The sequence below is a fragment of the Salminus brasiliensis genome, chromosome 5 (assembly GCF_030463535.1).
Source record: "Salminus brasiliensis chromosome 5, fSalBra1.hap2, whole genome shotgun sequence".
Lineage (NCBI taxonomy): Eukaryota > Metazoa > Chordata > Actinopteri > Characiformes > Bryconidae > Salminus > Salminus brasiliensis.
Genome location: NC_132882.1, coordinates 37871778 through 37890201, shown reverse-complemented (window position 1 = coordinate 37890201; position 18424 = coordinate 37871778). Strand labels below are relative to the sequence as shown.

Genomic DNA, 18424 nt, shown 5'->3' with positions numbered 1-18424 from the left:
TATGGTCTGTACATTTATGAGCACATTCTTAAGGCACAGTAACATGTATAATTCACCTACCAGTGACATTAATATTTGCATTTTTATGCATTGCACAGCCATGTACCATTAGTTTAGCTCTATTCGGGTGCCTGTACAAGCATATTTCTAATGCTTTACAGCAGTGGTCCGCATAGTATTTTTACATGGTTTCAGGCATTTGGAAAGTATACATGGCAGGCAGCATGTTCTTGATGTGTGCATGTACTTGTGGGCTGTTTCTTTTAAGTGCTCAGAGTATTTCTTCTGTCATTTGCCTGCAGATCCAGACTGGGCGAGTCTGAACCTGGGTGCTTTGATTTGCATTGAATGCTCAGGGATCCACCGGAACCTGGGCACTCATTTGTCCCGTGTACGGTCTCTGGACCTAGACGACTGGCCTGTGGAGTTGAGCATGGTGATGACTGCCATTGGGAACGCTATGGCCAACAGTGTGTGGGAGGGAGCACTGGAGGGCTACGCCAAACCAGGTGCCGACAGCACCAGGTAAACCATGTCACCGTTCTCCAGTTCTTTTGATTAACAACAGAGATTGTAGATATGGCTAGTATGTCTAGATCAGCAGGAATCTGACATTCATTTGATGAGCTGTGCTGATGTAACTGAGGTGTAGCATATACCACTAATTATGAACCAAAACCTTTTGGCGTTATGTGTTGAATTTCCAAACTAAACTTAGGACTTATATTCAGTTCAATGCATTTATTACTCTACAGAATAAATACAGTATTCTTTGTAATGCTTATCCCCATTTCCACCTTTTTAAAAAATGTTTATGTATCAGCATCTTCAGCATTTCGGAACGACAGTTAACACCAGCCCTATGTGTTTGTATATATGTCAGAGCGTGCATTAAAAAAAATGTTAGCGTTAGAGTCCTCACAATGAACAGAGGTCAGCCCTCTTTCTCTGTATCTCTCTCTCTCGCTCCCTCGCTCACTCGCGCTCTCGAAGTGGTGTCTCCTTGTTGTCTATTGAATAGATCCTGTGCGGCAGCAGCCAAGCGCTTTTGACTTGATGAAAGATTATTGATGCTGATATCCCCCTCTCACACTCCAGTCGGCAGGACTGGCTGGCGGCCGGGGGAGCGAATGTTTTTCACTGTCAGGAGGTTCTGATGGCTCACAGCGTCCTGCAGCCGTCCCCCTCCCACCTCCCACTCGTTCACTCTCACTCCCACTCACTCACTCCGTCAGAAATGAAAATCTCATTAACGTCATAACTGATTTTACTTAGCCAAAGTGATGCTGATGAGCATCATGTTTCAGGGCAGTATGTATATTGGGATTGGACGTTCTCCTCGCCTTGCACAGCGTTTATCTGTGGTTCACAAAGGAGCCTGCAGAAGAGATCAGATGATTAATGATATTGACTCATGAGTAGTATGCTTATAGTCTGTACATTGCTTAATGCTTTTTACAAGACTGTAAGACTTGTCAGGAAGGTAACCCATGTTAACCAGTGGCCCTGCCATTGTGGAAAGCCAAGGTGTTCCTCTAGTTCATAAGTTGAACTGTTTCTGGGGCCCCCTGCTCTGCACGTTTTATATGCTGTCCCACTCTGACACTCACGTCTTAACTCATTTCAGGGCTTGTTAATTGATTATTTGGATTCAGGTGTACTGGCAGCATGGGAACTGTAAAAAGTGCAGAGCAGAGGTATGAAAAGCACTGCACTAGTTCAGATGCTAGTTTCCTGTTTTGCATCAAAATCCTGTACCACTATAAAAAAAAGTTTTTGCTGGTACCTTTAAAATGGCATAGAATAGCATTTTAAAGGTGCTAGTGCAGATACCAGCCTGCTTCCGGGGCCACCCCTTTTGACTCTGCTTTCCCCAGATCAGGCCTCAGGCACAGTCACAGTCATTTGTATTTGATTTAACTTATTACAAGAATGAACACCACCATATCCTCGCCATAAGTGGCAGTTATAGTCTTTTGTCATGTGGCTAGCTTTGACTAGGGCTAGTAGGGTATTTGCTAGTGGGCTAGGCATATATAAATTTATGTTTTATAATCTAGTTTTAAATATTCCATTCTAAAATAACGCTTTTCCATTCTAGGGCACCTGAAAAGTTTCTTCAAGTTCTTGTTTAGTCCAGTGCTTGTTTTGGTCTTGTTAGTGTCCTGCTGACTGATTGATTTAGCACTCGTCACAGTGTTGGCATGTAGCAGCATGGTGACTGCAGAGGCACTGTATGTCTGAGCTCATCCCCTAAGCTACTGACCTGATTACTCAGTTCCACAAACTACTGCCACAACTGTCGTGTTATGTAAATGCTGCCCAGTTCTAATGGACATAAAAAAAAAATGATTTCTCTCTTTCTGCATAGACTTCCTTTCTCTTAGATCTGAGACAGTTTACAATTCATATCTGACCTTAGATTCGATTTTAGGTGATTCTCCACTGTTCGTTTAGGTCTTTTAATGGGGGAACATGCTGTTCATTTAAGGTTTAAATCTCTGTGTCTGAGTGTAATATGTTAAAAATATATTTGTGTTTGAAACAATGACAAATATCAGTTAAATTATTAGCCAGTATTTTTGTTTTAGCTATTAACTATCGGCCATAAAGTTATTTGGCAGTTATTAACATCACTTCATTATTTTCTTGTTCTAGCTGATCTCTTTCCTTCAAGAGAAGGCGAATGGATGAATTAAGCTCGGCTCCTGTGGTGTCAGACTTTAATGTAATTAATTAAAATTATTATTTTGATGAATAGAACCAATCGATCAAGGAGCTCTCCGGGTCATCCATTAAGCAGATTGATAGATTTATGATAGATTTACTCAATGCGTGTCATAAATTAGTCTGTGGTCATAAATCTTATGTGACCAGAGAAAGAGAGAGAGAGAGAGATGGGAATTGTGAGACTGTGTACTGAGGCTATGTGTTTGAAGGGAGACAGAGTGTACTGAGGCTATGTGTTAGAAGGGAGCAAGTCTTAAATTAGCACTTGGCAGATATGTGTTTTTGAGGCTGCTCTAATTGCCTGGCACCTGTATGTGGAAGTGCTGAGAAGGTTGTCAATGCACCGTTTATACTACGCTCACTCCTACACAGAAAGGGCATAACACAATGAACCCTACAGGAAATTTCCAGGTATGTAGCCAATTTGGAGTTAAGGATGTACTCATTATGTTTGGTCACATAGGTAAATCGTCACCAAATCATGCATGTACACACACACACACACACACACACACACACACACATGTACACTCACACACTCAACTACTCTCAACTGATTAACCAACTGAACAGTTTGAATTAAGTGATCCTCACAGCTACCGTTGAAATAAACATAAGAAGGGGTTAAAAATATATTAATATAGAATTCAGCACATTTAGTGTTTTGGAGTGTAACGCAGTAATTAATCCTCAAGTTCCATCCATCAAGTTATGGATGTTACAGTGTATACAGAGAGAATATGTAGTAGCCTGTGTGCAAAATCGATTCACTTTCTTAAGCGAGAATTCCACCCGGTAATCTTAAACTTAGCAACATGCCATGCTTTAACTCAGACTGATCGCATCCAAATAGCCAGCCACTTTTTTTCCTTTAGGAGGATTAAGTTAAAGCTTTAAATTTTAAATGTAAATATAGTCTTAAGTCTATGCAAGAGTGTGTCTATACCTTGAATTTGCTTGATAAACAGGCTTTATAAACTACCTCAGGGGGATTATATGACACAAGGTAGAACAGAGGTGTTGCTTTTTTTCCCCTCATTGTACCAAACGGTTATGTCCAAGTCATGGTATAAACTGAACCGTAACTGCTGTGTACTGTTCCATCCTTAAAAATCATGAAGTTGCTAGACATGGTTTGTGAATTTGGTGAAAAGATGATCATCTTCTTCTTTTTTTTTTTTTTCTTTTGAAACTCTGATTATCAGTCATCAAACTAATTGGCACATATACTCGATCACTAATAATCAATAGTCGCAGCCTTGTATGCTGAAATTTCAGCAGTGCCTCTCCATCACTCTTTTTCTCCCTCCCTCTGCACACCCCTCTGTGTCCTGGAGGTCCAGGCAGATGTGGATAGCTATCGCTCATCAGTGTGCTCCTCACTGTCACATGCACATACACTCACTCATATACACACACAAACACACAAACACAGACACACACACACACACAGAAACATGACGATGCCCTTTGGCCAGTACAGGCAATAGGTCTGATGAGGACTGCGGTCCTCCACTTTGTTTCAGAAATAATTTGCCGGTGTGTCGCCCCCACAGGGCAGCGGCAGCAATAAAAATGAATCACACCACTAACCTCCCCTCCCTCCTTCCCCTTCACCAACATTCTCTACTGCTTTAACCCTTTCACCCTTTTCACTGTACTCTGCGCAACCTGCTGTGCTTCAAGGCTTAAACTGTGCTTCCTGCTTTTCTTTCATGTGTTTGGTTTGCAAATCACTGCTTAGGATCCCACAGCGTGCACAGAGGACCAGCACGACCCTGCTGTACTGGCCCCAACTCTGTACATTCACTTTTAACCTCTTTAGCTCTGCAGAACCACTGCTGGTTCCACACTTGAATTCCTCACTCCTATAGCTTGCTGCTCTCTACTGTTCAAATAATATTTTTACCAGTGACCTTGATAAAGGCTTATGTCAACAAAAACTCAACATGTTAATGACCTCATGCATATTAATGACCAGTGCCTGTTTGGGTGCCAGAATGGGCCATTGCTTTGATTTACCAAAACCCTGGCAGAAAATTTAATTGATACTTTTGAGATGCACGCATTGGGTGATTTTGTTAGAAAAATGCATATTGCATATTGTATTCCTCTGCAGTATCAGTGCTGCGAAAGCTAGTATTGTATCGTACCCACTTCTGTGCCTCTGTTGCAGATTTGTAGCCTTACAGAGAAAACTGTGGCTTAGATCCAGGCAATATGAAATTCTCCATGGGGTCTTCTGGGATAGATGGTCTTGAGACTTACTTCAATTAATTACATTAACAATTAATTCATGAATATGAGCAGATGCATTATTGCTATTAAAACCTCTTAATGCCTCTAATACAGAAGTGCTCAACAATAGGACATACTGTAGTGACTAATCACCACTGATGGATTACAATGACTAATTACTACTGTTAAAGTTTACCTAGTAAACTGACCTTCTCATTGTAGCTACATGTTTTTCAGCTTAGCTGAGAGTGCAATGACTGTTTAGAAAAGGCTTTTTAATGGGCAGAAGTTTGAAAGATCGTATATTAAAGTATATTTTAACATCACTTTGCTTATAAACCTAAAACAGAAATGTGCATGTTAAGCCAAAATTTTTAAAGCAGCACATGAGCATTCTGGCAATGCCTTTGTTTAAAATGCAATCCAAAATATTGGATAGGAATATACGAATACAACACTACAAGTGTATCAATATTTCCTTACACCCCTAGTATCATGACGACCTTAGATGCAACTTTGTGTGTGTGTGGACATAAGAAGTCTCCTTATTCATGTCTGAAGCAGCTTGCTGGCTATGAAAGCAGTGTTCACTCCTCTCTCGTCTCTAGGTCCTTCTCTGTTGAATGATTGCCGTCAATGGCATTATAGTCTTACGACCGTCCTCTCACTCGTCAGGCCACTTGCTACTTTCTGACTCTGCCTTAATAGCTTCTTCCCCCGAGTGAGCCCTCTGTGGGGAGTGAGGGTGCTGTTAAGGGGGGAAGCAGCAGTGTTTGTGTGCAGGCTGAGTAATTATCCCTGTTTGTCCTGCTGCATTGAGGTGCGCTCATGTGTTGCTGACTCGCTGGGCAGGGCCGGCCAAATCATTCTGCCATTCTCCACTTTATTAGGTTCGGGCCATTCTAGAACTTCCTTACAATATAGCCACATCCTCTACCCACCCACCCCTCCTTTATTGATCCCCTTTTCAACACTTTCTTTCCCTTCTGTTCCTTCCTCGTTCCTGAAGACTCTGGTTATGTGGACAGTACAGTGTGTATTTGCTTTATATCACAACCTGGTTAGTAAGACATGTCACACTCCTGATGTGGGCAGACCACATGACACGATAAAGCTCCTATTCGCTGGATCCTCAGAGTGATGAATAAGTTTTCCCTTTGAAACAGAGTCCGCTTCTCTCTCTCGCTCTCTCTCTCTCTCTCTCCCCACACACAGTACCCTCTCTGTCCCCCAAGCAACCCTGCGACTCGGAGCAAGCATCCATACCAGGCTGTTTTTTCTCTGTATCTGTGTGTGTGTGTGTGTGTCTGTGAGGGGGGTAGCCATGGGCCTGATTTCCTGAATGTACCCCCACCACCACTACCCCCACAGAGAGTGTCCTCTCTGTCTCATCACTCTTTTTCCTACCCTCCTATCTATCTCCCTCTCTCTCTCTCTCTCTCTCTCTCTCTCTCTCTCTCCCCACCCACCCCTTTCTTCCCTCTCTTGCTCTCTCTCCCTTTTGACATGCTAAAGCCTCTCATTTTATTTTCTTTCCTCCTGCCGAGAGGAAGTGTCCTTTTCAAGGCTTCTCGACTTTCTCCCACAGCCCTCGGCGTGCCGGACCCGTGTTTGTTTTCGGGGGGCTCCATTTCAAACAGAAGGCCGAGGCAGGATTACCGCTCTGCTCTTCCTCCTGTTTTTAAGTGGCCATGGTCAAGTCATTCCTGCCACATGTTGCTGCCTTTACCTAGGCTCTCTACCTTTTCCAAACACATGAGCTGCTGGGGCTGCTGGCATCAGTGTAGCAGATGCAGGCGAGGTGCGAGAGTCTGGTGCAAACTTTAATGTGTTTACAGAGGTCCCACTTAAGTCCTCAAAACCATCCTACATTCTAGCCTGTCCCAACAGTTTTGGTGTATCTCAACATTACAAATGGATGTCTATAAATAGTGAGCATTATCTCAATAATGATTGGTAGTTTCATAAAATAGCATCGCTATTGCCATGGCAGGAGAAACACTGTGTGAAGTTCTCTTTGGTGTAATCTAAAAAAGAACGCATAAGGGAGGGAGAAATGGCATCAATATATCACAATATTTCACAATACACAATTAATTTTTACATTCGTTTAGCTGGAATGGAAAAAAAAGACCCAGTGGTGTTAAATAAAGATAAATTATTTTTATTCAGCATTTAATACACTGCACTGCACTAACCCTAATTAACCTCAATAATTATACCCTCTTTGTAATGCAGTACCTACAGTTGCAATTAAAATTACTCAACCCTCATTGCAAATGAGGTTTATTAGCCAGATTTACAAACTTTCAGCTGTTTGCAATAAACAAATCAAACATGAACAATTTATTAGCTTAAGACAACTAATAGAACAGGTGATTTCTCCAAATTCGACACAAAATGACACTTAATGACTACTGCAGTTTCAGAATTATTCATTATATCTGTGTCTAGTGTCTATTGTTCAGTAGAACACCCTCTTGCTGTTATGACCTGCTGCAAATGTGACGCAGTGCCAGACCCCAGCTTCTGGCAGCATTCCTGAGGAATCTTAGCCCATTCCTCATGGGTAATATCCAGCAGATCAATAACATTCTTAGGTTTGCTACTGCAACCACAGTCTTCAAATCTCACCAAAGATTTTCTATGGCGTTCAAGGTTCTTTTGAAACCAAGCCTTGGTGGACTTGGAGGTAAGCTTGGGATCATTGTCCTGTATTTTATGCTGAGGACGTTGGAACTGGAACTTTTGACAAACATGCATGTGCACACCCCAGTACAATGCTGTTGTGTGAACACACTGCATGTGTGAATAGCACAAAGCCTGTACATTACAGGTAAAAGAGACCTGATAATGCCCTGGGTTTTGAGTACTGTTTGTTAATTCATACAAAAATAACGCAATAACAGGATGCATTGTGAAAATATTGTGATATTTAATATGTCTGTACCATCCAGCACTAGCATTTGTGGTAAATAATCCTGAGGATAATGCTCATACGAGATCATTATGTGTTATAGCTAGGTGAATTGGAAAAAGAAAAAGTAAGTGGCAGGTTTGTAGAGTTGACTGCCTCTGAAGTGTTTGTGGTTAATGACTCTGGGGCGTCTTGGCGAACGGCGTTCCGCTTCATTACGCTTGTGTCGAGCCCTTCATCTCTGTCCCAAACCGCACAGTCAAAACGTCTGGAGGCCCTCTCTCTTTTTCTATCTCTCCCTTCCCCTCTCTCTCGCTCTCGCTCTTTACAGTCATCTCCATTCTGAAGCCTCCCTCTCCATGCCGCCGTATGTTTTCTGTGAGGGGAGCAAAGGAAGAGAAAGATAACAATGGGGTGGGTCTCTCTCACCACCTCTTCAAAAGAAAAAACAAGCTTTGAAAGAGTGACTGCTGAAGGAGGTGTGTGTGTGTGTGTGTGTGGGGGGGGGGGGGGTTACAGCGCACACACACGCGCACACACACACACACACACACACTCAATCCCTCTCTCTCTCACACACACCCATTGGAGAGCAATTCACTGTGGCCAGAGTCTATTCAGTGGCTTTGTGGCCTTGTTCTCCATAAAGAGCAGCCAGGGATTTTTAAGGGAAACACTGTTAAAGTGGCGGCCTTCTTAATTAGCTTGCCCATTGTTGCAGCAGTGACTTTCCCCAAGCTTGTACAAAGTGTTCAGACACAGGAAATTGCTTGTGCCGAGGCAACAGAAAGGTGTTTGCGTACTTAAACCTTTCTTGTAGACTGCAACATTACAACTACAGCTCTGATATTTCATTCTGTTGCATTGATGGGGGAAAAAAACGTGATTAAGCTGAAGTGGGGATCCAGTAGGAAATCTGTCAGTCAGTTACTGCTTATAAGCTGCAAGAAGATATAGAAAGTATAGGAATTCTGAGCTAGAGATCTGGTGGAGGCAGTGCCAACTAGGGCTTAAGAAGGACTCCAAATTATTAATATGCATGAATGTTTAAACTCCCTGACTCTTTCTGCTTCCAATGCTCTCATTTCTCTTGCTTCTTTTTGTCTTGGTCGCAGATTGACTCTGTATGTCATTAATTGTAAAGTGTTAACGTATTTTCCATTTTTGTTTCCTTTTTCAATTCATCTTCAGAATCAGAATCAGAATCAGAATCTCTTTATTTCACCAAGTATGTTACCCATACAAGGAATTTGTCTTGGTGAGAGCAACACGTATGACAAGTAACAAAGAAACACAGAACACAGTCTTAAACTAAAGGAAAATTACACTAAACAATAAATAGGGTAGGGGATAAATTAAAAAAAAAAGTAGAAAGTACTAAAGGTAATCTTAGTTGGACTAAAACATCTCTGCTGAGTAAATCATCAAACATCCGCAGCAATCTACTACAGATCCTTCAGCCTCTCTCTCTCACTCACTCTCTCACACAGCTCTGTCAGTTGACATATCGGCCAGCCCCCCCATCAGAAAAAGCAGCCGTTGATTTGGAGGCTCCTGTTATTGTCCGGGAGATAATGAGGGGGCGTGGCCCCATTTAGACACCATTGTCCCTCCAATCACTGCTGCTGTAATTAACATGTGATACGGAGTCTCACCATTTGGCTCAATTCTGTCACCCCAGAAGAGGTGGCACTGGATGCTGTTAGGCACAAACACCTAATTAGCCCTAGAATTAGCAAGCGTTAAAGAAATGACTCCTACACTTGCAGGAAAGGTGTCGGGCAAAGGAACCTGCACGAAACAACTCCGAATGAATCCAATTATAGTCCTCACTGTTGGTGGCGGAGTTTATCTTCCTCCTGACGTCTATCAGCCATGCACTGTTTGTTGTTTTCGGGCGATTGGGGATGTTATGAATGTGGTTATATTCATGCCCGTAAGGACTGACGTCTCGAGGGACGCCCATCACCCGTCGGCGAGGTCCTCTCTCCGGCCCTATCAGGCTCCTGCCCTCTTCTCTCTGTCACTCACCCAGCCTAGCCAAACAACAGGCCTTTTCTAGTCCCCTTATCGCCCGCCGCATGGGGTCACCGGGTCACTGCAGCACTGAGCATGCTCCAAACGGCCTACTATCGATTTTGATCCTGCCGTCGGCCTGTGAAAGGAGACTGGAGAGGAGAGGAGTGGTGTTAGATCAAAAGGGACAGATAGAAGTGTAAAGCTTGAGCACCGAGTTGAGCTTCATTCTGTCGTCAGTCTCTCTCTTGCTTCTCTCTCTCTCTCTCTTGCTCTCGCGATCTCTCTCACACTCCTTTCTTTGGCCCTTCGATCTGGCCGGTTGCCGGCGGCCCCCCGAGGCTTGAAGAGCCAGTGTAGATTGGGCTCCATTGTGGGGATCCGCAGAGCAAGAGTGACAGCAGTGACAGCAGCGATAAAAACATGCCCCCCTCCCTCCTGTATTGTCCACTGCAGACATGCTGTTCACAATGTGTAACCTTTCGATAGCCGACCAGGCTTTAACCCTCCCACTGCTGGAGCAGGAGCATCAGAAGGGTGCAATATGTGTGTGCTAGGAGGATAAAGCAGATGAAAGAGTATGTAATAGGGATTATCTGTTGTATAAATCTAGAATCAAATCAGTTCTCTACCACTTGATCATGACTCTTCAGTGAGCAAATCATTGAGAACATATTTTCATCCTTTTAGCCCCAGTTTTAACTTATGATAAGCTTGCACAGGAAATAATGGGATTTCTCTGGGGCAGAGAGATAAAAGAACAAGGAGGATCAATTAGAGAAGAAACAATTGTGTCAGTAGAGCTTTAGATTAGGGGTGATCCACTCAGCCTACTATTCACAATACTGTTTTCGGTTGTCGCATAATCTACAATGAGACTAGAGCTGGGAGGCAGGAGGAGTGTGGCACATGGCATGACCATAGTGGAGTGGGTTGATTGTGTGAATGGAATACATTCTCAAGAGTCTATACAGTCTATTCTCTACGATACTTGGTTAAATCTCCATGCATATTGCCACTTCTGTGCATTCCGATATCACATTTTGAGGCATTGTTACAATTCAACTCTGAATGTTGCTTATTTGGAGAATTTGTTCAAAAAGAATTAGCAAAATGGAAGGCCAGTACCATGAAGTTAAAAAAGTGAAATGCTAACCTAGGAATGCTGACAGTTGTAGTTGATGGGGTAATATGTACTTAATGAATTACATGTTTAAGTTCCATCTACATAAGTTACATTGTAGAGTTAATAAACATCCAGCACCAGCAGGTACCTGGTAACTCTAATAGCCAGCACGAACAAGCCTAGGCATTAGCCTAACTATAAATAGATGTACACGCAAAGGTGGGTGATCCAGGAAGAAACAGCACTTCAAGGGTGGGTAAAACAGTATGCAAGTAGATAAATGTCAAGATGTTGAGGTTTAAGGTGCCAAATACTTGATGAGTAAAACTGATACTGTATTTATTTGGAACAAAGCTGAGTTTCCCTCAATTACATGCATTAGTTATAATAAAAATGAAATATCAAATGTAATCAGTCCAACAAGGAGTGGGAAAATGTCTGCAGTAGACAGTTCAGAAAAGCAGAAGAATTGAGGTTGAGCTGCTACCTGAAAGGTATACTAATTTGAGATCTGCAGCAGCTTTTCAGCAATTTGCTGGCAGACTGTTGGGTTACAATTGTCTTCATTGACCTGTTAGTTAAAGTTTCTTTCTTGTTTGAACACCTTGCACTGCATTTTTTCCCCAGTGACCAATTTCATGTATGTTACACACGTTTGGGATCAGCAACGTTGTCAAATTATGTAAATATCACATCTGACTAATGTGGGCTGTCAAAAGGCTAAACTTTAGAATTTTACCCAGGTCTGTAAATATCGTCGTATTATTTCTCATTAGTCTCATTTTCCCACAGGGAAGAGAAGGAGCGCTGGATACGGGCAAAGTATGAGCAGAAGCTCTTTCTAGTGAGCCTACCACAGTCTGACGTGCCTCTGGGGCAGCAGTTGCTCCGGGCTGTGGTGGAAGACGACCTAAGGCTGGTGGTGCTTTTGCTGGCTCATGGCTCTAAGGAGGAGGTCAACGAGACTTATGGTGATGGAGATGGTCGCACTGCCCTGCACCTGTCTTGCGCCATGGCCAATGTTGTCATCACACAGCTGCTTATCTGGGTAAGGGCCCAACGACAACGCTTGGAAGCAATGTCCATTTAAAACCTTTTACATTTTTTAAAGAAAAGTAAGTGAACACTTGTTGACATGGGTCTGGTTACAGCCAGTTAGAAAGCATTATGTCCCAGAGACTGCTTTAAAACACCCTAACCTGTGATTTCTGACATGACATTAAACATGGACATTGCATATTAATTCACTGGAACAGTGCACACAAACTACATCACTGATCATCACTTACTGTTGCTATTGTGCATGAGGGCAAAACTATATAAATCTGGAAAAATATAAGCGTGTGATTTTGTTCGGTCATAGTCATACTAGACACTGCTAATATCAATCTCTGCAAAATAAGTGAAATGTGAGATAAGGTGAATTCTGGCATTGCTGCACCCCCTACACCTTTCATTGGCTACTGGGTTTATGTTGCTGTTTGATGGATTTAAGAAGTTTCTGAAGTTTTCCTCACTGATGGAAAACAGATGCACATTTTGCCATCTACACGTTGCTATGATGAAGAACGATCACCATAAATGAATAATCACAAAGGTGAAAAAACTTGGGTATTTGTATTGTAAAGAAACTAAGAGTTGTTACGAACATGAACCCAGGAACGGATGACAAGCCAGGCTAAACTTACTTTAGTTAACTAACCGTATTTGGCGCCGTATTTATTTATTGCTGTTTCTGTGTCACAAGTCTGTTAGATTGCATTTCTGCTTTGTATATATTTAGTCCAAAAGTCCAAAATTATTATCTAGTAACTGAGGATGTTTCTGTGCATTAGTTCAGTAGTGCTCACATTGTTGAAGATGCCAATTACTCCATTCCCCCTCTCTATTTTTCTGGCCTGTCCTCCTTACAGTATGGCGTGGATGTGAAGAGTCGTGATGCCCGGGGTCAGACGCCCTTGTCCTATGCCCGCCGGGCAGGAAGTCAGGAATGTGTCGACATCCTTGTCCAACACGGCTGCCCCTCTGACAGTGGCGGCCTGTCTACGCCAACTGCCACCCGGCACAATCCTAACATCAATAACAACAACGCACAGTGCGAGCTCAACCGTAGTGTCAGTATCATGTAGAACCTGGGAGGACATTCTCCTGTGCATACCCAAACCCATACTGTAAGCCTTCAGTGTCCCAGTGCCCTGATACTGTGACTTTCTTTCCTGCCTTCAACTGTGTCCATATGGTCTCGCAATGAACTTCCACTCTTCGCCGTGTCCCCTCCAGGTTACCTTTGTGAAATGCCATCCTTGGCCAAGACACGGTGGCCCCATTTGCTGACCATTGCTGCTGTGTCAAGTCTAGACTTAACTGTGTAGATGCGGATCTGTAAGGTCAACCCACTCTATCCTTACGTTGTTGTGACCGACCCTAATATCCATGGAAAGACTGCAACATCAGTCCATCAACTCTGTGTAGAGGACATGTGTTAAATGGTTAAGGGATCGGCCAGGAGGGTTCGAGGAGGAATGTTTTTATCCTTCGGTCCAGATTGTGATATAATAGCTTAGTCTTTGGTCAGAAGCCATACTGATGGCTCCATACAGACTCCATACTTTAGAAAAAATGTAGTGTGTGCGTTTATGCAAATTTCTTCTGAGGTTAGATAAAAGAAAAACACTAGGACAGGCCCCTGTCGGCTGATTAGGGAAGACTTCAACTTGTTATATGGCACCATTTAATAAGGTACAGCTCATCTGACTTAATTTTCTTTCTTGCATTCAGCTCATCCAAGAATTTCCTCGGTGTTCATCAAAGTAGATAGCTCGCTAAGAATACCTCTTCAGTTGGACCCAAAAAAAAAAAAAAAAAAGGAAAGCCTGAAGAGCATGATTACCCTGAGAATAGTATGTCATTATCAGGGCTTTGTAAGATGGATGATGGATTTCTTGAGAGCTCTGAAGTGGTCTCATGACTGTTTGACACTGGGGTCTCACCCTCATACAAGGTCCTTATACATGGGAGATCGGTTCACTGGCAGATGCCAGTAATGTTATATTTGCTGTGAACTCCTCAGTGTGCGTGTGCGTGTGCGTGTGCGCGTGTGCGACCGAGAGAAAGAAGGAGAGAATGCTTGCTTACCTCCTCCATACTTGATCATTCACTGATGAGGACATGACCATTTTGTATTGCATACTGATATAGAATAGTATTCTAAAAATAGAGGATCAAGGACGGTACAGTGGATTATGTACAGAACTGTGTATATAGTAGCTTATCTTTCCCTCTGATGGCCTCATCCACCTTCGATTAGTTATTAAACTATTAGCAGAAGAAAAGCTTGACCGTAACGGGTTGCGAGGAGTGTTCCGCACTCGGGAGCTGTGTAACGAAAACGGTTCGACCAAAAGTGCTACAGTTGCTAGCTATTAATGAACGCTAGTAATAAATAAGCATTATCTTGGCTACCAGGTTTCTGGTAGCTTTCATATAACAGTGGCCGTTTTAGAATTGTTGTTGGTCATAGTGTTCCGTTTCCTCCTTATCTGACCTGACAGAAAAGATTCACCTCGACAAGTCAGTCAGACTTGTCAGTTGATGAGCTAAGGGGGAATGTAGTAGCAAAAGCAGGGACCCTTGAAACCTGCTCTGTTTGAGAAAGCTGAAATAAAACCCTGTTAAATATTTGTTTTTGATACCATGCAGTATTTCATGTTTGCAGAGCATTTTGGCACATTTAATGCAGGTAATAATCCATGTGTAATATGGAGCATTTATTCACCCTGATGAGGAGGAGTTATTGACTCCACCCCCGTCTGACTGCCAATGAAGAGACAAAATGCAGTGGTAATCATTTGATGGAGCTATGTGATTCGATCAGTCCATTTTAGCATATTTTATCTGGAATCTGTGTGAACAGTTTTATTGGTTTATTGGTCTCTTCTCTTTTCTTGGCAGTTATGCTGCTTTAAGTTTTAAGGTAGTGATTTATCCTGAGTTGGACCATGCTCTTAATTTATTAGACACTGTTACGTTGAATTGGTTGAATTGTTAGAATAAGGGAGAATGAGTTTTGGTCATACCTTTGGGAGCCTGTGGCTTGGATTATACTAGTTAATATACTGGTCATGTCCTTGGAGTCCAACTTTGGTCCTAGTGTTCAGAGCCTAGTACATTTTTGGTAAATTCCCTGATTCAACCTCAGATAATGAGCAGGTCCATTGGGTGTATTAGGACATGAAAAACCATCCCTGTGCTGGACTCTAGGGTTCACATTGGCTTCACTTGTTTTAGCTCCTGCTACAAGAATTATAGATCAAACTTTGAAGTTGTCTGGATGTCAAATTGGCCATATTTTTGTGCTGGTTGGACAATGCTGTTTTTTTGAGACATCCTATCATATGTAATATCATATTTAATTCAAATAATTCAAAACAGACTGCAGTCACACCCCCCTGCCAACAAACAAAACATCTGCATCCTCACGTCAGCTCACTCTCATAGACTCGAACCACATATTTGAGTTGGTTACGAGGTCCAGTGGGAGGGAAAAACCAACAGTCCCTCACCCCTCACAGTCTTAAGCCACACGGTTGCCAACGCTCTGTCACAGTGGAGTTGATGATTCAACACTAGTATTAGGGACAGGGAATGGCTTCTAATTCCTAATCTAGTTGACTAAACTGCCATCAGTATCTGCGCTGTCCTCTACTAAAACTAGCCATATTTTCCTCTTTGAGAGAGCATTTTAGTTCTCTTTCATTTCGGTTCATTTTTGGGTACTTTTGATTTGGTCTCAATGTGTCAGCCCTCACATCGGACCGTCAGAGGTACTTTGTGTATAATGTTGTACATTTGACATATTTATAAAAGCCGGATGTAAATATTTTTTTTTCGTTGCTTTTATTGAATTGTTTGTCCTTTTTTTTTTCCTTAAGTTTCCCATTGTTTTTACACTCTGTTTCTGAACATGATGAAGTGACTTCATGAGAGTTTGTTGTTGTGTGCTTTGGATGCTTGGCTGGCTATTGACATAACAAACACTCCAATAAAATGATTTATACCATAAAACGTGCAAGCGGTGTTCTTACATTCATCATGTTTTTGATTGTTGTGAAAACGGTGGATATTTGTTGTTAACAAAATACGATATGGTATCTGTGCACCACCAATTTGCCTCTTGGAGCCTTCCCTCTCCAACACCATCCCTTATGTCTGCTGCTCTTTTTGTTTGATCAGAATCCGAATCTGTTTGTTACACATTCAAGGAATTTAACTTGGTGATAGCAACACGCACAAATATGACGTGTAACAAGCATACAGCCTGTTAACAAGTGTTACACTAAGAGAGAAAAATGCATTAACTATAAATAGAATAAAAAATAATAAAGTTTAAAAAGTACTAAAAGTAAAGCTGTAGAAATCAGAATACTACATCCAGATGCAGCCTGAATAGTTTGTATATATTATCTCTCTCTCTCTCTCTCTCTCTCTCTATATATATATATATATATATATATATATATATATATATATATATATATATATATATATATAATTTGTTGTTAACACACAGGTTCTGTACAGCTCCTCACTCTCTCAACAAACCTCATTCACTACTGCCCTTAAATCTTGTGGTGACTCACTTTCCTCTTACTGTTCTTCACCTGTCTCTCTTTCAGTCTTGCTCTCATCCTCTCTCCTCACATCTATTCCTGCTGTGCTGCTTCTTTCACTCTCTCTATTTCTCTCATTCTCTCCCTCTTATTCTCTCTCTCCCCTCCTCACCACCCCACGTTAATTTGCTTGAGAATGCATTAGCCGTAATGAGAGCCGAAGGCCGAGGGAATCCTCCAGGGTTCCATTAATCATTGCTCCTCAGACAGCCAACCTTGATTACAAGTGGCAAGAAATTCATTAGAGCCGCGCCTCTGACAACTTTTATCTCCGCCACTGGATCTGACTCATTAGGCAGCCAAATTAAGGCTATGATGGCCCTGATGAAATTCATCGCTTGTTTATCTTGTGCGATTTGATGCATCTGCCCATATTTCAGCCTTGTGGGCGTCCCCCAGACACTCCCCAGGATTCAGGCCTCCGCCCAGCGTGGTGCTCTCCTGTAGAGCACCGCCTGGCTGCTGGTGCCTTGGAGAACCTGTCTCTGCTGCTGCTCAGGAGGGGTGGGAGCACTTCAAGGGATGGCTTAGCATAGGGGACTTGTTAGGTAACGATACATTGATGGAAACAAAGCAATTAAACAATTAATTTCAGAGGTGCATAAAGTGTCATGTAGAACATAGCAGCATCTGGACGTTTGGGAGTGCTGATCCAGGATCTGTCTGGCTTTTCATGTTTTGAAGCTGATCATGTTGTAAATCTCTCGCCCTGGGCCGGATGATACAAGGACCTGGGGCTATTTCATCACGGCCTGATAGCACCACAGGCAAAGACGAGCCCAAAGAATATCTCACGTGTGTGTTTTGGTAATAGCATCATAATACTGACAGATAAACAGCAATTAAGCAATCTAATTAGCATAAAAGCTACTATTAAATCCAATTAAACGAGGTTAACTGGCATGTTTGCCAAGTTGTTAAGTTGTTTTCCTTCTTAAACAAATATATGGAAAGACTACATTCCTTATTTTGACTTAATACCACTAATGTAGCAGGCAAATCACCAACCCTGGCCATTTCCTAGAACTTACCTTTAAAGTACCAACTCACTATAGTGTTCAATAAGATGTTCGCTCTACACTTTAATGCGTTTGGAAAATCCACCCTGCTCAACTCAAATCAAGGGCAACACTGGTTGCATCAGGTGTGCTTAAGATAAAACACATCACGTACCTGGACTGGCTGGGGGTTGTTGACTGTGACCTTTGATTTGCTAACATGCTAAGCACTGAAAGTCTCTGTGCCCGAACACCACTACTGACCCAAAAGCACAAGAAACGTCCCTTCCAACCTGCTTTTGGGACTCTGGAATATGTCTGGAGGAGGAGGAATGATGCATACACTGAAAAGAACCACGTGCCTAGAGTTGAAGCAGTGATGCTCTGGGGCTGATTTGCCTCCCCTGGCACTGGATGCAAGGTGTGGTGAGCAAGACGGATCAGGAAATCCTACAAGACTTAATGTCTTCTGTGAGGAAGCTGAAGCTCGGGAATCATTGGACTTTCCAACAGGACAATGATCTTAAGCATCCTTCAGTCCTCAAATGTCAGTCCTGGAAGATTCTAGACTGGTCATCACAGTCACCTGACTTGAACTCCTTAGAATGTTTTTGGTGGGATCTAAAGAAGGAGGTTGCAGCACCTCACACCCCAAGAATATTAGTAAACTGAAGGCCACTGCCCATGAGGAATGGGCTAAGATTGCTTAGCAACTCTGCTAGAAGCTGGT

General features: G+C 42.5%; 1 protein-coding gene across 4 annotated transcripts in view; it reads left to right on the top strand.

Moving 5' to 3' along the window:
- The window catches only part of agap3 (ArfGAP with GTPase domain, ankyrin repeat and PH domain 3), a 137201-nt gene extending 121110 nt beyond the window's left edge, over positions 1–16091 (top strand). For all 4 annotated transcript variants that reach the window (XM_072680236.1, XM_072680237.1, XM_072680235.1 and 1 more), the window contains exons 16-18: positions 303–525; positions 11820–12075; positions 12941–16091. In XM_072680236.1, the coding sequence (XP_072536337.1) occupies positions 303–525; positions 11820–12075; positions 12941–13156 (695 nt within the window). In that variant the 3' untranslated portion in view covers positions 13157–16091. The remainder of the gene's footprint in view (positions 1–302; positions 526–11819; positions 12076–12940) is intronic.
- The last annotated feature ends 2333 nt before the right edge of the window (positions 16092–18424 follow it).